At 55.2% G+C, this 18580-nt stretch overlaps 3 protein-coding genes and 1 non-coding gene across 8 annotated transcripts; 2 read left to right on the forward strand and 2 right to left on the reverse strand.

The window, feature by feature from the left end:
• Positions 1-553: 553 nt before the first annotated feature.
• On the reverse strand, positions 554-11060 carry l3mbtl2 (L3MBTL histone methyl-lysine binding protein 2). 5 transcript variants are annotated; one of them, XM_088929931.1, is made up of 18 exons: positions 11010-11046; positions 9594-9712; positions 8189-8372; positions 7687-7820; positions 7479-7602; positions 6733-6812; positions 6482-6599; positions 6141-6275; positions 5648-5736; positions 4789-5020; positions 4597-4673; positions 4406-4510; positions 3709-3856; positions 3309-3391; positions 2976-3210; positions 2787-2843; positions 2591-2701; positions 554-1986 (listed from the first exon to the last, which is right to left on the reverse strand). In XM_088929931.1, exons 2-18 carry the CDS (start codon positions 9642-9644, stop codon positions 1859-1861), a joined length of 2091 nt encoding a protein of 696 aa, XP_088786057.1. In that variant the 5' UTR covers positions 9645-9712; positions 11010-11046; the 3' UTR covers positions 554-1858. The 5 variants fall into 5 exon arrangements, with proteins under 5 accessions (XP_088786057.1, XP_088786056.1, XP_088786058.1 ...); XM_088929930.1 differs by lacking the exon at positions 11010-11046 and adding an exon at positions 10216-10575; XM_088929932.1 differs by lacking the exon at positions 9594-9712 and having other exon boundaries at positions 11010-11060.
• On the reverse strand, positions 11058-14936 carry LOC148821587 (uncharacterized). The gene is made up of 5 exons (XM_088930770.1): positions 14824-14936; positions 14347-14490; positions 13712-13905; positions 12991-13097; positions 11058-11120 (listed from the first exon to the last, which is right to left on the reverse strand). Exons 1-5 carry the CDS (start codon positions 14934-14936, stop codon positions 11058-11060), a joined length of 621 nt encoding a protein of 206 aa, XP_088786896.1.
• On the forward strand, positions 11341-11412 carry trnaq-cug (transfer RNA glutamine (anticodon CUG)). Its single transcript has one exon. It is a non-coding gene; the product is annotated as a tRNA-Gln (tRNA).
• Positions 14937-15058: 122 nt separating the features above from the next.
• rbx1 (ring-box 1, E3 ubiquitin protein ligase) lies at positions 15059-18175 on the forward strand. Its single transcript, XM_088930511.1, has 5 exons — positions 15059-15182; positions 16018-16096; positions 16555-16625; positions 17073-17158; positions 17916-18175. Exons 1-5 carry the CDS (start codon positions 15105-15107, stop codon positions 17926-17928), a joined length of 327 nt encoding a protein of 108 aa, XP_088786637.1. The 5' UTR covers positions 15059-15104; the 3' UTR covers positions 17929-18175.
• Positions 18176-18580: the final 405 nt, after the last annotated feature.

Here is an 18580-nt window from a genome sequence, read left to right on the forward strand (position 1 = left end):
ACTCCAGAAGTCAGTCCAGCACAGGTCCTCAGGCCATAGTCTCTGAACGACGTACACGTGTCCACCAGGGGGCGCCAAAACACCAGTTACAATTAGCACGCAGCACAGAAAGGCCTTTTCTGCTTCTGTTGGACTTTAACCTTTCTGTAATCATTATTATTATTATTAATAATTATAAGTCAGTCCCTCCAGCGAGTGAACAGAGAAACACAAACCAGGGGACTCAAGTGGAAACGTATGCAAATCTGAAAACGGGAGATATGTCTTCTTTGCACGAAGGGTTGTAGGTGCGTGGAACAGGCTACCCAGCATGTTGTGAAAGCTGCTGCCCTGTCGTCTTTTAGAAACAGCTGGGTGGGATCCTAGGTGGGCCGAGACGCTCACTCTTGTCACCTTTCAGTATTCGCAGTGTAGTGTTCATGAGTGGATTCTGTTAGGTGGGACACTATGTGATGAGACTCGTTAGATATTAGGTTTAGTATCTATGCAGAGGCACTTAACCACATACAAAACAATAAAACAAAAATGTATTTTACACAATCAAAAAAAGGCATTTTTTCCAACCACTGATCAAATTTATTATTTACAAATGAACTGTCTGAGATACTGTGGTCCAGCCCTGAATTGCTACAGGATTAACAACTCGTTCTGCTCACAGGGCAGTGGTCAGTGACTAACACCGCTGGTGGCCAGAGTCCAGCTCTGGACGTCCGTCATGCTGCAGGCACGCTCGTCCTGCTCAGCTGCTCAGTCAAGACCCTGTGATCACAGAGGACCACCAGAAACACCAGAAAGCCAGCGAGGACCAGTCAGGACCACTCAGGAATCTGCCAGCCCCCTCTCCTGTTATGAAATCTGGAGTCTCTCCCCCTCTCTTTCTGAGGAGTGAGGAATCACTCCCAGTTCTCTCCCTCTCTTTCGGAGGAGTGAGAATTCACTCCCAGTTCTCTCCCTCTCTTTCGGAGGAGTGAGGAATCACTCCCAGTTCTCTCCCTCTCTTTCGGAGGAGTGAGGAATCACTCCCAGTTCTCTCCCTCTCTTTCGGAGGAGTGAGAATTCACTCCCAGTTCTCTCCCTCTCTTTCGGAGGAGTGAGAATTCACTCCCAGTTCTCTCCCTCTCTTTCGGAGGAGTGAGGAATCACTCCCAGTTCTCTCCCTCTCTTTCGGAGGAGTGAGAATTAATCTCCCAGTTCTCTCCCTCTCTTTCGGAGGAGTGAGAATCCACTCCATGTCCTTTCCCAGGATGATTAATCAGGGCAGCGAGGCCAAACTCCACACCACTGTAATTACTCCTCCGTTACTCCTACTCTTTAAAAACTGAGGCACGAAAGAAGACTGGAAAACCTTGTGGACTGTGGATCCCACTGGCCACCTCTGGTTTAGAAGAACCTCCTACCGTCTGCCCTGCCAGAGCGACGTGTTCGGACCGGGGGCCGACGCCACAGAGCCAGCGCTCTGGTCCAGACTGTCGGTGTCTCCCAGTCTTCCGGCGAAAGACGCTCTCACGGACAGCAACACTCTGTCCTGCTCCTGCTGCAGAACCGCAAACACAACTTCTTCTCCCTGCATCTGGACCTTTCCTGAAGGACACCGTGCTCCTGCCTGCGTCCTGGACAGGTTAGGTTTTTACAGGGTGCTGTTCCTGGGGGTGATGCAGTTCTCTGGTTTCATATTTCACCTAATTAGTTACTTCCAGTAATTACTCAATTCAACAGTTCAAAGGACCTACTGTACAGACACGATGGTGTGGGCCACACCGGGAGAGCAGAGACACTGCAGTTGGCATCAGAGGACAGGGAAACAGCCACAGAGGGACTGAGAGAGCACAGGCGTGCGGTCCCTGGCTGTGGCCCCCCCTCATTCTCCATCCTCCTGCTTCACCTCCTCCAACAGCGTCTGCAAGTCCTCCGGCTGCTCCAGGGGCGGCTGGGGGTCACAGGCCACCTCCTCCTCCTCCTCCTCCACCTTCACCTTCACCGCGATGACTGTGGGGCCGGGAAGGACAGAGGTCACAGGTCAGAGTTCACGCACTCTCACTCCTCACCTAACAGTGATGCAAGCGTCCAGGACTACCTGAGCCCCACTACCATGACTTGCAGCAACAGGGAAGGTTGATGGATTTTTAAAATCATTAGCTCAGAATTTTAAAACAGCTTCTGCAGGGCAGGTGGGTGCAGCTGGCGCAGTTACTGCAGAGCAGGTGAGCGCAGCTGGCACAGTTACTGCAGGGCGGGTGGGCGCAGCTGGCGCAGTTACTGCAGGGCGGGTGGGCGCAGCTGGCGCAGTTACTGCAGGGCGGGTGGGATCAGCTGGCGCAGTTACTGCAGGGCGGGTGGGATCAGCTGGCGCAGTTACTGCAGGGCGGGTGGGCGCAGCTGGCACAGTTACTGCAGGGCGGGTGGGATCAGCTGGTGCAGTTACTGCAGGGCGGGTGGGCGCAGCTGGCGCAGTTACTGCAGGGCGGGTGGGATCAGCTGGTGCAGTTACTGCAGGGCGGGTGGGCGCAGCCTCTGCATCCCCCCAGAGGATCTGGGGTCTCCAAGACCGTTGCTGCCAAGGCAAAGCGAGGAGAAAAGGCGGGACACTCACTCTCCTCCTCCATGGGCTCGGTCTTCAGCTCCTCGGAGGTGGGGGTCTTGATCTTCAGGGGCGGGCGGTTTTTGGCAATCAGTGAGGCCAGCTTCCTGACCAGCCTCCTCTCTGGGGGGGGGGGAAACAGTTTTACATGAAAAGGTGAAGAGAGAGTTTAATAAAGAACAAGATGGGGGAGGAGAGGAAGACTCACTTCTCTTCCCAAGCGGTCTGTATTTCTGGGGATCTTCTGGGGAGCTGGGGCTCTCCTCTGCGACACAAAGGAGAGCTGATATCAGCTAATGCATTGCGTACCGCTCAGCTGAACCCTAAATTAAAAATACACTTGGCCCCGTGAAAGCGGACGTCAGTGTCCCCCGAACTCCACTCCCCCACCCCATACCTGTGGCTACAGGAGGCTGGAGCTGGTACCCCGTGATCTCACACCAGCCCACGGGGTAGATGTCGGGGGACTGGCAGTCCGCCCACTGGTCGAAGTCGGGGTCCCAGCCGTCGAAGTGCAGCCGCAGGAGGCGCCCCACGACTCGCTTCACCGTGGCGACGCAGATCAGCCGGGGCTCCATCAGGTCGACGGCCTCCAGCTTCATCCCGGCGGCGAACCCGTGGCCAGGACAGTCCTGAGAGAGAGAGAGAGGGGTCATTACAGACTCGCCGCCCGACCGGACGGACACGCCGGTACATCAACACTGCGCTGACCAGTCCGAACCCCTCTCACCGTGTTGAAGAGGCGGGCAGGGGCAGCTCTCGAACCCGTTTCTTCCTGGTACTTGGCCCAGGTGAACGTCTTCTTGTCGCAGCCTGAGACAGAGGCCCACAGTCACTGACTGACACGAATTCATGCCACAGCTGACTCATGAACTAGAGGTTAATATACACACGATATCAACACCAGGATCATACTGGTGGTAGAAAAGGCGGGGCATATCAAGACCTTTATACAGTGTGTACTGGTCAAACGTGTCAGTAAACAGTGTGCACTGGTCAGTGTACTATTATACAGCGTGTACCGGTCAGTGTTTGTTCGCAGACAGAGCGTACCGGTCAGTGTACTATTATACAGTGTGTACCGTTCAGTGTGTGTAGGCAGACAGTGGGCGCCAGGCAGGGAGTCCTACCAGGAGGCAGGGTGAGAGGGATCTTGTGCTGCTGGCAGAAACCAGCAGGCAGAATGGCATGAGAGGAGGCATGATAGCAAAACCACTCAGAGCCGTCGTCCACCTCAGTGGAGTCAATCCCCACCATCAGATACCCGTCCAACAGCACCTGGACAGACAGAAGCAGAGAACTTAATACAGACACACTGACTGACTGGACACTCCAGTACATTAACACTGCACTGAGAGAGAGAGGGGTTCACACAGACACACTGACTGGACACTCCAGTACATGAACACTGCACTGAGAGAGAGAGGGGTTCATACAGACACACTGACTGACTGGACACTCCAGTACATTAACACTGCACTGAGAGAGAGAGGGGTTCATACAGACACACTGACTGGACACTCCAGTACATTAACACTGCACTGAGAGAGAGAGGGGTTCACACAGACACACTGACTGGACACTCCAGTACATGAACACTGCACTGAGAGAGAGAGGGGTTCATACAGACACACTGACTGGACACTCCAGTACATGAACACTGCACTGAGAGAGAGAGGGGTTCACACAGACACACTGACTGGACACTCCAGTACATTAACACTGCACTGAGAGAGAGAGGGGTTCATACAGACACACGGACTGGACACTCCAGTACATTAACACGGCACTGACAGGGTCTGAGAGCGCGTTAGGGCGTTAGGTCACCTTGCGCACGGTGGCCACGCAGATGTTGCCCAGATTCAGAGGGTCGATGGCTTCCAGCTTCATCCCCTCCTCAAAGAACCCCCCCTCCGGGTACACGGTCCGCACCTGGGGGGGAGAGAGAGCCGTCAGGGCCGGAGAGGCGAGGGAGTGGCGCGGGGGGAGACGGGCAGCGGGCGGGAGAGGGCTCTGACCTTCTTGAAGAGGTAGGGCACGCTGTCGCAGTAGATCCTGCGGAAGGTGGGGTGGCTGCTCATGTCCACGCGCTTCTCTGCGGGGACGGACGAGACGACACGTTCAGCACCGGCCGGCCCCGGGCCCCGGGCCCCTGGACCCCCCCCCCCGCCCCGCGCCGCCAGCCCCTCCTCCCGCCCCGCCCGCTTTACCCAGCGGCTTGAGGCCGTGCCCCACGCGGCGCGACCAGCCCACGGGGTGCACCAGCGGGCTCCACATGTGGCACCAGAAGTCGCTGTGGGCGTCGCCGTCCTCGTACAGCAGCCGCAGGCGCCCGCCGATCACCGTGTCCACCACCGCCGGCCGCGTGCGGCTCACCCGCGCCTTGTCCACCACCTCCACCCGCATGCCCTGGCGGAAGGGGTACTTCATGCTCTCGGCCATCTGGGGGCGAGAGAGACACACAGAGAGTGAGCGCAGACGGGCTGCGGAGATCCGCGCCCCCGGAGGAGGGGGACCCCCGCGGGGCTGCCCTGATCCGTGTGTGTGTGTGTGTGTGTGTGTGTGAGTGTGAGAGAGAGAGAGAGAGACAGTCTGGAACAGCTGGACAGCAGAACACAGCAGCAGCTCCACCACCTGCAGCTCCATCACCCTGCAGCCCACTGGAGCCCAGCAGTGGGAGCCTGGCCAGTACCTGGAGGGGAGACTCCTGGGATCAGCTGAGGCTGCTGCTGGATGAGGTGTTAGTGGGGTCAGCAGGGGGCGCTCACCCTGCGGTCTCTGTGGGTCCTAATGCCCCAGTATAGTGATTAAACTGCGCCGTCCTTCGGATGAGACGTAAAACGGAGGTCCTGACTCTCTGTGGTCATTAAAAATCCCAGGACGTTTCTCGACAAGAGTAGGGGTGTTACACTGGTGTCCTGGCCAAATTTCCTCCCTGGCCCTTACCAGTCATGGCCTCCTAATAATCAGAGGCCAGTCAGACATGGGACAGAGAGATGGAGAGGGACAGCAGGGAGGGAAGAGACGAGGGTGTCCGGTACAATTTCGCGAGATGGTCCCAGGACTCACTTTGACATAGAAATCGACGGGCAGCGTCCTGGCGCCCACCAGCTTCTTCATCAGGTAGCTCTTCCAATCCTTAATGCGCTCATGCACAGCTGGAGAGAGAGACAGGACGCTGGCCTTACAGCAATCTACAATACTTTATCCACAGCACTGTCACACCTGTCCAGTGTCACAGCACTGTCTCACCTGTCCAGTGTCACACTGATCTGCAGAACACAGTCGCACCTGTCCAGTGTCACAGCACAGACACACCTGTCCAGCGTCAGAGCAGTCTGCAGCACAGACACACCAGTGTTGCACTAGTCTGCAGCACTGTTACACCAGTGTTGCACTAGTCCAGTGTCGCACTAGTCTGCAGTACTGTCACACCGGTCCAGTGTTGCACTAGTCCAGTGTCGCACTAGTCTGCAGCACTGTCACACCGGTCCAGTGTTGCACTAGTCCAGTGCCAGGTCAGTCTGCAGGGCGCTGTATGAAGTGTTAGCGGGAGACTCACACTGCGGGGGCACTAACAACTTGCTGTTGACAGCACACCAGCCGATGGGGTGGATGTCCACAGTGCCCAGGTTACACCAGAAGTCGTGGCTGCCGTCGTTCTCGAACCCCTCGTAGCGCAGCAGGGCCTTGTAGCCTGACGGGCACAGAGACACGCGGACAGGACCAGGGGGGTCGGAGGTGAAATTACTTTCCCCAACACGGCATCGCTGAAGGACAGTCACGAGGGCATTAACTGCGGCCTGCCCCTAGGAGACCCCCTGCTGGCGGGCTGCGGGGACTCGGCGCTAAACCGAAGCGCGAGAGCAAGCGAGCGAGCAGGCAGGGCCGCGGCGCACTGACCTGCCAGTCGGACGATGGAGGCGATCCAGTACACCTTACTGGGCAGCACCGCGTCGCTGTTCAACACCTCCACCTTCAGGCCCATGGTGATGTCCTCCCACTGGTCGTACAGGGGCACCTGCGGGCGGCCGGCGAGAGAGAGAGAGAGAGAGAGAGAGAGAGATGGACACCAGCGCACGGCCGCCCGAGCGCCTCTCCGCTCGCTGGCTCCCGCGGGGCTGTGTGGGAGGGCGGGGGGGCGACAGACTCACGTGTCGGAAGCAGGTGACGGGCGCCGCCCTGTAGCCGTGCTCCTTGAGGTAGCTGCCCCAGTCGAAGCCCACCACGAAGGCTGTGGAGACAGCAGACCGTGGGCACAGCGCAGTGCACTGCAGCGCACGTGTGGGTGCCTGTGCGCCGTGCCTGTCCCAGTGTGGGTGTGGGTGCGGTCCAGCACGGTGTCCAGCCTGAACGTGGGTGCAGTCCAACGCAGTGTCCAGTCTGAGTGTGAGTGTGGGTACAGTCCAACGCAGTGTCCAGTCTGAGTGTGAGTGTGGGTGTGGGTGCGGGTGCGGTTCAGTGCAGTGTCCAGTCCGAGTGAGTGTGGGTGCAGTACAACGCGGTATCCAGTCTGAGTGTGGGTGTGGGTGCAGTACAACGCAGTGTCCAGTCCGAGTGTGGGTGTGGGTGCAGTACAATGCAGTGTCCAGTCCGAGTGTGGGTGTGGGTGCAGTCCAACGCGGTGTCCAGTCTGAGTGTGAGTGTGGGTGTGGGTGCGGGTGCGGTTCAGTGCAGTGTCCAGTCCGAGTGAGTGTGGGTGCAGTACAACGCGGTATCCAGTCTGAGTGTGGGTGTGGGTGCAGTACAACGCAGTGTCCAGTCCGAGTGTGGGTGTGGGTGCAGTACAACGCGGTGTCCAGTCTGAGTGTGAGTGTGGGTGTGGGTGCGGGTGCGGTTCAGTGCAGTGTCCAGTCCCAGTGCATGCGTGTTAAGGCCCTGTCGGCCCGGAGAGTCTCACCATCCTGCCCGGTCACTGTGCCGTCGTGCAGCTGCCCGACGCCCTGGGAGTGCAGGAAGGCCCCGATCTTGCTGGACCAGGCGGCCTTGTGCAGCACCTTGGCCTTCTTGGTGGGAGGCTTGCCCTGCAATCAGAGAGCCGGCCGTGAGCGCACTGTCCACGCTGACATGAGGTCTCTCCCGCCGCCCCTTGACCCCTGACCCCTGACCTGCAGCCGGGCCAGGATGGAGGCCTTCTTGGAGTTGGAGGAGTAGCTGCGGGAGCAGGAGACGCTGCAGAAGCGCTTGGTCTTGGAGAAGAAGGCGTCCCTGGTGCCCACCATGCCACACATCTCGCACACCGCTGCCAAGACACGAGCCAGCGGTCAGTCAGGCTTCGGCTGCCGACCCGACGTCCTCGGTTTCCCTCGCACTGCCCTCCCGTCTGTCGGACTCCTCCCTCCCCGTTCTCTGTCCGCCCCTTTGATCTCTCCATTGACCCCTTCTCCGACCCCTCCCTCCCCAGCCGTCCCTGTGGCCCCGATCCTCCTCCTCCTCCTCCTGCCTCCCCCACAGTCTCACCCTCCTTCCCCCCCGGATTTTAGGCAACGCCTACAACTGGGGTAGCAAGGCCATATCTCAGGCGATGGCCACCCTGTGCCACCCCTCTGGCTACGCCCCACCCCCCCCGTCCGGATTGTCCCTCTCTTCCCACCTCGCCCCGCCTCTCACCCGGCTCGTGCATCTCCTCCTTGGACAGCGGCGCCCGGGGCGGGGAGGCGGGGGACAGGGCGTCCGGATCCCCGCCCAGCTCCTCCTCGGACTCCATCTCCCCCTCGCTGTCCAGGAGCAGCTGGGGGCTCCCCGCCCCGCCCAGGACGGGGACGGCCGGCCGGGAGCCCGGAGAATCCTTTTCCTGCGGGAGCGAACAGGCACCGGAGTCACTGCGGGGTCCCGTCCAGCCAACGCACCCTCCCTCGCCTCCGGATTCCCTTGATTCCCACTGGATTCTCCGGGTGGGTGGTACGTCATGAGTGTAATACCAGCTCACTGCTTCTCCTCTGGGGTTCTCAAGTCAACGCCCGTGTTCCTGTGAGTGCAGGCGCGGTACAGCACCCGGGGGCGCAGGTAACAGGCACCTCATTTTGTGGAAACTGTGGTTATGTGAATCAAAGGTCTTCCTAACCAGGACTGGGAGCCCCTGATTTAGGGTGACCTATAAGACCAGCATGAGGAGCAGAGACAGAGCCCCTGACTTACTGAGCACTAGGGGACTAACTGACTGGGGCCTGCAGGACCGGGACAGGAGAGGCGTGGTTCAGAAGCGTGGTACAGCCATCAGGGTAACGCGTACAAGCTCTCGCGTTCATCGCGGAAGAGGCGAGGTCTCCACGCACGCGTAGCGCCACGCTGCGGTCGCCGCCCGCGATGCTGAACGATACAGAACCGCCGGGGACGTCCAAGCGCCCCTGTTACACTGTCGACCAGCAGGCCTGCAAAGACGTCTCCCTTCACTCCAGACAGAAATAGCGCGCGCGGTCGTCAAACCAGCCCGACGGACGCGCGAGGATATGGGCTCGTACCCTAGTCCACGCGAGACGAAACGGACACTGAAGCCAGGGCAGAACCAGCGCCCGATCAAACAGAACCGACTTCAACCTCGGATGACGAAGGCAGCAACGCCGAATTCCGCCTGGGGGATCTTGGCCTGTGGCGCGGTTGTCGAGACTGCACACTGGCACCAACCACGAAGGGATCGCGGTGTTGTCATGAGGCACGAGGTCCATGGCGGTATCGAAGAGAAGACCCCACTTTCCCCTATAACACTATTATTTGCATCTAAATTTTACACACAGATATCAAACTTTCTTGTTAAATATTTTCATATCTAGCCTTCAGGCCCTCTTCAGACAGAAGACACCAAACTGGGGTTTGCTGTTCAAAGCCAGAGAGGAAGTAGCTTATCTCTCCCAGCTAGAGGTCATTAGACAGGAAATGGACAAGCCATTTCCCCCCTGGGCATCTTGGGAAGTGTAGTTCTCCACCTCACCTGCAGAGAGGAAAACTACACATTTTTAAAGAGGTTACAAAGAGTAGAGGCTTCTCCGTACTCTAGGCCCAAGGTATACTCACATACCCGTTCTCTATTGAGCGCTGATCTGGCCCTCCCACTGCTTTCTTTTTTCATCGGTTGCTTTTCCTGAGTAAAAATGGTAGGAACGGCCCCGGCCTTGAGCCTAAGTTTTGGCTCAGTATCTGAAATGAATATATGTGATATTACGGACCATCGGGCTTCACAAACATGTAAACTCCAAAGCAGAGAAAAGGTCAACGCACAGGTCCTATCCCAAACTGACAACATCTGAAACCGATCTGTTACTGTCGCAATGAAGCACATGCTTTAGTCCATGCAGATTATGGCACTTAATTCAGTTTAAATATCTTCACGAAGCCCATACATGCAAGGCGACGTGTTTTTTTAGATAGTTAATCTAAGGTTTGCAAAAAAAAAAGAGCGATCTGACAACCAACATAGATACGCTCATATTCCTTCCCAAATTTGACAAAAGTGCTCTTTCATTTTCCAATGGTGGTTTATTTTATGGTTCATCAGACGTGACAGAAAAATTCTAGCAGGGCCTGATATTCTTGGAGGACTTGTTGTGTCACAGCCCCTGTGGACGCCTGAACAGCCGATTTGAATGAGCTGAACTCAACACAGCAGGTTCCAGGGGGCTTCGCTGACAAATCCCACTTACTTGTTAACTCAGCTTGCAGGTCGCGTTCGAACATTTCTGGGGTGAAGTGTTTGCTGCACAACCTGTGCTTATCCGATCGCGCATCGCGCTGAATCTCCTCGAGGAACGTGTCTACGGGCCCGGCTTCAGCGCCCATGTTGGATAGCCACTGCCTGGCCAGTTGAATATCTCTTGGAAAAGGAAACAGCCTGACCTTCTGCTGATGAGAGCCCCTGCTTTGGGTGCGGCCACTATGTTCTGAACAGCCAAAGGCACGACAGTGAGGCATCGTTCGAAATACACGCGTGACTCCAAAAGGACAAACAGGATTGATGTTGTTATAGGAGATCACGCTTCTCGTCCGGCGAGCAGGAAGGGCCGATTTTACGTCACCATTCTCGCGATCTTTCGTTCTCGCCCGTGACGAGATCCCGTGCTGCTCTCTCCCCCCGCCTGCGACAGCATGGCGACCGCGCTGTACTTTTACAAAAGTTCACGATGGCGCGCTTCGTTCCACATGGGTTAAATTTAGCGATTATTTTAACGTGCAGTAATCGACTTTGTTACCGAGATCGAATACCCTGGTCTGAGAAATTGTGAGCGCAGTTCCCCTTTAACGAAAACAAGAGGTTAGCGCCCGAAGGGTATACACTGCAAAACCGAGGGATGCTTTAAAAAAAACCCAAAAGGCACACTTGTCTAAGTCATGCGAACGCTTAAACACCATCAAGCGGTCTTGGATATTGTTTCCTTCGTCTTGCATATTAATGCAGTTATAAGTATTTAGAATTGCCGAACAAAACAACATAACTTACGCGCTCCATGCCGAGTTAGGGCCGGTCAAGTATCTCGCTCCCTATTGGCTAACCGGTAAACCCATCCCGCCAATCGCAGCCGAGGTTCATGGCTGAGATCCGCTGAGGGTTCTGGGATTTGTAGTTTCGCACACTTGCGCGGAATAGACGCGCGTTCCCTTCGCTGTATCCTAATATACCCGTCTATATAACACGTTTCTAACACAGTCAGTTAAAACACACCTTAACCCGAAACGCGTGCTCAACAAGTAATCGACATCGGCGTCGAATGAGAGCTCTTGTCGTTCTAATCAAATGCAGAAAAGAGACGACCGACAGCGCTCAGTCACATGGTTCCATGGTGTAATGGTTAGCACTCTGGACTCTGAATCCAGCGATCCGAGTTCAAATCTCGGTGGAACCTGACCTTTTTATAGTGTCATTATTAACTTCACATTTCCCCTTTTAGATGTAGTTTTTTTTTCATACAGTTATTTCAAACATTCATAATATTTCCAGAATCCATTTCTGTGTATACACAGATGCAGCACACTTATGAACCTACCTGTGATACTGCAGCTGGCATTCCACATCAAACCCTGAAAAACGTTTTCTCCATGTGTTTTTATCTTATTGTATGTGCTTATATACTGCATATCATCTTACAGCATGGCTGAGCAGCTTGTTCCACACTCCCACCACCTCTTACACACTAATGTGCAAAGGCAGCAGCTTGAGTTGTGTTACTAGTAGAGACAGCTAATATTATTAATAATAATAATAATAATAATAATAATAATAATTGATTACACTTATATAGCGCTTTTCTGGACACCCCACTCACAGCGCTGTACAGGTCATGGGGATCCCCTCCACCCCCACCAGTGTGTACCCCACCTGGATGGTGCTCTAGTCCTCTCCCCACACACCAGCTCTCAGTGAGGAGGAGAGCAGAGTGATGAAGCCAGTTCAGAGACGGGGGTTATTAGGAGGCCATGACTTTTTTTTTCGAGAAAAAAATAATAGTGGTAATAGTAGTCGTGTCAGTGGTAGTATTAGTAGCAGTAACAGTAGTATCAGTGGTAGTATCAGTAACAGCAGGGGCAGTGTCAGTGGTAGTATTAGTGACAGCAGGGGCAGTGTCAGTGGTAGTATTAGTGACAGTAACAGTAGTATCAGTGGTAGTATCAGTAACAGCAGGGGCAGTGTCAGTGGTAGTATTAGTAGCAGTAACAGTAGTATCAGTGACAGCAGGGGCAGTGTCAGTGGTAGTATTAGTAGCAGTAACAGTAGTATCAGTGACAGCAGGGGCAGTGTCAGTGGTAGTATTAGTAACAGCAGGGGCAGTGTCAGTGGTAGTATTAGTAGCAGTAACAGTAGTATCAGTGGTAGTATTAGTAACAGCAGGGGCAGTGTCAGTGGTAGTATTAGTGACAGCAGGGGCAGTGTCAGTGGTAGTATTAGTAGCAGTAACAGTAGTATCAGTAACAGTGGTAGTATTAGTGACAGCAGGGGCAGTGTCAGTGGTAGTATTAGTGACAGTAATAGTAGTATCAGTGGTAGTATCAGTGACAGCAGGGGCAGTGTCAGTGGTAGTATTAGTAGCAGTAACAGTAGTATCAGTGGTAGTATCAGTGACAGCAGGGGCAGTGTCAGTGGTAGTATTAGTGACAGCAGGGGCAGTGTCAGTAGTGGTATTAGTAGCAGTAACAGTAGTATCAGTGGTAGTATCAGTGACAGCAGGGGCAGTGTCAGTGGTAGTATTAGTAGCAGTAACAGTAGTATCAGTGACAGCAGGGGCAGTGTCAGTGGTAGTATTAGTAGCAGTAACAGTAGTATCAGTGACAGCAGGGGCAGTGTCAGTGGTAGTATTAGTAGCAGTAACAGTAGTATCAGTGGTAGTATCAGTGACAGCAGGGGCAGTGTCAGTGGTAGTATTAGTGACAGCAGGGGCAGTGTCAGTGGTAGTATTAGTAGCAGTAACAGCAGCAGTATCACCTACCTGCAGCCCTGCGATGGGGTCCTGAGGGGAGCTCGCATGCCTCTCCACACTCGCCTGCCACGCGGAGCCGTCTGCTGCAGCCGGCAGCCAGCTGGGCGGCGCTGGAGCTGCGGAGAACACAAGGGACAGCGGCTTTCATCGCATCCCGCGCGCTGACCGACACCCTGGGTACAGGCCCAGTCAAACACGTCCTGAGTGGATGAATAAACTGAGAAGTAAACAGTCGGCATCTGTGATTCACCAGAACCGGCAAGTCACTCGCAGGAACACAGCCCACATGTTCCTACACGCTCTAAAAAAATCAGTAACGAGAAGGCTCCATGCTCAAGCTTACATTACTGTAGCAAATTCATCCAATCACACCGTTGCAATAAAAGCAAAATCACAGGGCTTAAGTTTAAAATTGTGGACATTTTATGGACATAAACTGAAAGTTAAGGTGTGAAGCACAGTTAATTCCCCAAAACGGTTGGATTCGATCCTCTAATCGGGACGGGGGGGGGGGGTGCTTCTTTACACAAAGGGTGGCGGGAGTGGGGAACAAGCTGCCCTGCCATGGTTTTGAAGCCGATACCCTGGCTTTTGCCAAGAGGTGTCTGGTTATTTATGGCCGGATACTCCGATCTGTTAGTTACTGAAAAAGTTGAGTCATCAGTTACGGCCTCTTCTCCTTTGTGACTGTTCTCATGTCGCCCCCGATCTCCCCGGGCCCTGACCTCACCTCGGGAGGGAGGGGACAGAGGCAGGACCCCTCCCGGGACTCCGGGCTCCTCTTTCCCGCCGCCCTCTTCGCCCGAGGGAGCCGGAGCGCCGCCTTCCGGGCCCAGAGGGGACGCCGGCTGGAACAGCAGAGGCTCGGTCCGCTTGGGCGCGTCCAGCGGCACCACAGGCCCTGCAGGCTCAGCACCAGGGGCCCTGCAGGCGGGAGAATAGAATCCTGTTCACTTTTATCCCACTAGTGATACGGCCAGCAGGTCCATCACCCTGCAGCTCCCAGCCGGCAGCCCCACTGGAGCCCAGCAGTGTGAGCCTGGCCAGTACCTGGGGAGACTCCTGGGAAAGCTGAGGCTGCTGCTGGAAGAGGTGTTAGTGGGGCCAGCAGGGGGCGCTCACCCTGCGGTCTGTGTGGGTCCTGATGCCCCAGTATAGTGACGGGGACACTACACTGTAAAGAGGCGCTGTCCTTCAGATGAGACGTAAAACTGAGGTCCTGACTCTCTGTGGTCATTAAAAATCCCAGGGCGTCTCTCAAAGAGAGCAGGAGTGTTACCTCCAGTGTCCTGGCCAAATCCAGTGCCCCATGGTCCTGCCTGGCTCCCTGGGAGAACGCGACCGCGCCTCTCGCAGGATGCTTACCGGTTCCTCCTCTTCTTCAGCGGCGTCCAGGCCCGCGGGCCGGTCGCGCGGGTCTTGAAGATGGACGGGCCCCTGTCCTTCTTCCCCTCAGCGAAGTGGCAGCTGCAGAGCCTGGAGAAGACGCTCGGCTCCTTGTCCTGCCGCCTGGAGGAAAAGACAGACCCTCAGTTCAGGTGCCTCTAGAGGGCCTCTCTGTGTGTTTGTGGGGGGACATGACAGGAACAGGACTTGTAAGGCAAAGAATCGCCATCCTATCATTCCTGAACAACACATTTCACGTTTAGAGAAGCTCACAGAAATTACAACCAGACAACCTAAAGCCTTCGGTCAAAACAGGCAGGGGTTTGGTCTGTCACTCAATAGCTCGATACTCTGACGCAAAACAGGCTGCAGGTTTTTCAGAGGCATACTGGTGAAACGGAAACACCTGCCATATGTCACTTTTTAACTGTTTATCCCGAAAAACGGCATGCCAACCTGCATCGCTCTTGCCAAACCCGGAACTGCCTCGGATCCTTGGGGAAACGGAAGAATTTGCAGGTTTCTCTTTCGCTGTGGTGGTTGCAGTCGGGGGCAAAACACTGGACCATCGCAAATGCGTCCTTCTGCGGCGGCGGCGAGCCGGCGGGCTGCAGGTACAAAGTCAGGCTTCGTGTGGAACCGCAGGCCCTGTTGTTATGGGGACCGTGATGTCACAGCTCGCCGCCGGAAGCGACGGCCAGCGCAGGCGCTCAAGAGCCAGGGTTTCCAGAGACAAGATGGCGGCAGCGATGGATGTGGACGCCCCGAGCGGTACCAACAGCGGAGCCAGCAAGAAGCGTTTCGAAGTGAAAAAGGTACTTTGAGTAATCCGAGGAGGAAAAATTAAGAACGGAGGGACGGAGAGAGATTAAGTTGACGACTGTTGTTAATCGGTTGTAACATACAGGTGTTTGGGGAGTAATACTGGACGCTTTGCGTGGTTAGCAAACGATGGTTAATGGGCTTACGGATTTATTTCCGTAAGCTTATCGAAGGGCGCCAGCTTAAACTATTTTTGCCGGGCGCCTGCTTTTTGAGAAAAACAAGTGTGTGTTCGTGTTTTAGCCGGTTCAGTACTCCTCGCTTTTTTGAATGACGAAGCGGTTTCTTTTTCCAGCGCCGACAAAGCTGGTCGGGAGGCGAAGTGGGGGAAAAAGCAATACACTTTTCAGCACCTCGGACACGGTTTACAGCACCAGATGCCCCTTTTAATAAACAATAATTAACTCATAAATAATAATAACAACAACAACAACAACAGCGCCCAGTAGCGCCGCTCTGCCGGATTACTCTGCCCTCCCGCTGTGAGGCCGGGCGAGACTCGCGAATGTCGCAATGACAACATGCAGGCAGAGAACACGAACGGGTGGGCACATCTCAGCCCAGTACAAGCGATCAGTAAGGTAATTCCCCACCGAGTCCCCCCCTCCTATTGATTCGCTGGATCGGGAGCAGATGTGGGTTCTGAGATGGGGATGTTCGGCGCCGCGGCTCGGTCAGCCGCCTGTCAGGGAGTGTGAGTTACTAGAGGAGTCCGGCCCGAGCCCAGTGCAGCGGAGCAGCAGCTCTGAAGGGGCCGGTCGGGGTCAGCCAGGGTGGTGCGTGCACTGTCAGTAAGTGAAGTGTTCTGTCTTTCCCCCCCGCTGCTAGTGGAATGCAGTAGCGCTGTGGGCCTGGGATATCGTGGTGGACAACTGTGCCATCTGCAGGAACCACATCATGGACCTGTGTGAGTAAACGGGAGCTCTACTGTACTGACTGCAATACACTGACAGCACAGAGCTGTGTGACTGTACAGGCATGGCAAGAGTGTTGAGACTCTGATACACTGACAGCACAGAGCTGTGTGAATGCACTGACACAGACATGAATTATACTGGACTGACACTGATGCACTGACAGTGCAGAGCTGTGTGAATGCACAGACACTGACACAGTAAGCGTGTACAGACATGAATTATACTGGACTGACACTGATGCACTGACAGCGCAGAGCTGTGTGAATGCACAGACACAGTAAGAGTGTACAGACATGAATTATACTGTACTGACAGCGCAGAGCTGTGTGAATGCACAGACATTGACACAGTATAAGTATACAGACAGGAGATGCAGGCGCTGGTGTCTTACTCAGGTGCCTCTGAAGCCCACAGGGTAACACGCTGCTGTGTTTCTCTCTCTCTGCAGGTATTGAATGTCAGGCCAACCAGGCTTCAGCCACGTCCGAGGAGTGCACTGTGGCCTGGGGCGTCTGCAATGTAAGACCGGGCGCTCGCCCTCCCTCCCTCTCCCTCCCTCCTCGCCCTCCTCTGGGCCTCATCTGCACAGACGCCACCGCCACGCTGGGCTCTCCCAGACGGGCAGTTTTCGCCCTGTTTAGCCCCGCAGACGGGCACACGGGTGGCACTGGCGCTGTGTGAACGGACAGAGTAGCCGCAGGAGAGAGGGGGGGGGGGGGGTTCCCCTACGGGCGTGGCGTGCGGGGCGAACCCGCAAACGCACCGCCCCCCTCCTGTAATCCGTGCCGCTTGTCTGAACCCACCCCCCCCACCCCGTCTGGAAGGGGGGTGTGAAGATGAGTGGAAACAGGAGCCAGAGCCGCCCACCGTTGCCCCCGGTATCTGGAACCCGAGCCCCCCCCCCCCCTGCTTGACCGACCTCTCGGAAAGCTAACCGCCCCTCCCTCTCCCCTTGCTCTCCCGCAGCACGCCTTCCACTTCCACTGCATCTCGCGCTGGCTGAAGACGCGGCAGGTCTGCCCCCTGGACAACCGGGAGTGGGAGTTCCAGAAGTGAGTAGCTCCCCTGGCCTGAGGCGTGTCCTGCCAGGATGGCAAGACCCCGGGCTTCCCTGCCTGGATAGATGGATACTTTATTGATCCCGTGAGGGAGATTGCAGTGCAACAGCAGCTTCACGCAGACAACAGTGTAACGAATGATACAATAATAATAATGCAGTACAATCAGTACAGTGAGAAGGGCACTAAGAAGAGTTACTCACAGTCCAGAACACACAAAGAACAAACCAGAACAGGGCTCTCTCCTTCCTGCTCATACTTAAATAGTTTAAAATATGCTTTGGCACCAGGATATATAAAGGAGGTCTGTTTTGTGAATGAACGCCCTTCCTGGCTAGCCTGAGCGTGAAGAGCAACACTCAGGATGAATTGTGGAATATTGATGAGCTGTTTGTCCAATCACAGTGCTCCCAGAGACCGGACTGAGTTCGGTCTAACGATCGTTGATTATTCGAGGTAGCGCGGTGTCCTGCGGCACTGCGATCGAACGAAGAGCTGGTTAATATGCATTCTCGTCTCGTCTGGGTTCTGGTAAAGGTGAGCTGTACGCTTGCGGGGCGCGCGGTTTGTAGAGCAGGCGTGCAGTCCGTGTCCGCCAGGACGAGATGTGTGTAGCGTGTGCACCTGTGTGTCGGGTGTGCTGGAATCGGGATCGTATAGTGTGCGGTATCCTGTGTTCCCTCTGTCAGGGCGGGCGGGTGGTGCTGTCACCTGGTGTAATGGTTGCCTTGTGCTTTCCTTGCCCTTGCAGGTATGGACACTAGAGTGAAGGACAGTGGACTGGGCAGTGGCTACGATACAGGTCGCTGGTGTACAGCCCCTCTCTCCTCCCCTCTGCACGCGAGCACTGACCCGGGCCTGGCTCCGGCTGTTGCGTGGGGTGCACTCTCTCTCTCGACTGCGTCTCCCCTTGAGCTGGCATGAAATAGTCTGAGTTCTTTTTTTTAAAAAAAAAAAAACACATTCACGGTCTGTTTGTAAATTATAAATAAACCTCTGTGTTCAATGTAAGGATGCTTCCTGTTGTGGGCTTCTGTAATGTGTTTTTTTGATGGGTGGAGCAGTGGTTCCCAGTGCTGGTTCTGGTGACCCACACACCTGCCCGTTATTCTTCCAGACCCAATCAGAGGCTTCGTTGCCTTAAGATTATCCTGAACGGTTTGTTCACGGCTCATCGAGGCAGTCGAGCTCTAACCGTCGTGTTTTTTTAACGTGAAATTAAACCCCAAACTTGTGATTACAAACAAAATGCAACTATTCCAAAGAAGATGGGCTTTGATTGTCTAATTCGGGGCGGGGGGGTGGAATGAAACCCAGCAGGTGTGGGGGTCACCAGGACCAGGATTGAGGGAGAGGGTAAAGTAGGAACAATGGAAGATGTGAAAGTGCGTTATGTGATACAGGAATGCCGTGATG

This window comes from Atractosteus spatula, chromosome 13, assembly GCF_055471065.1.
Source record: "Atractosteus spatula isolate fAtrSpa1 chromosome 13, fAtrSpa1.hap1, whole genome shotgun sequence".
Lineage (NCBI taxonomy): Eukaryota > Metazoa > Chordata > Actinopteri > Semionotiformes > Lepisosteidae > Atractosteus > Atractosteus spatula.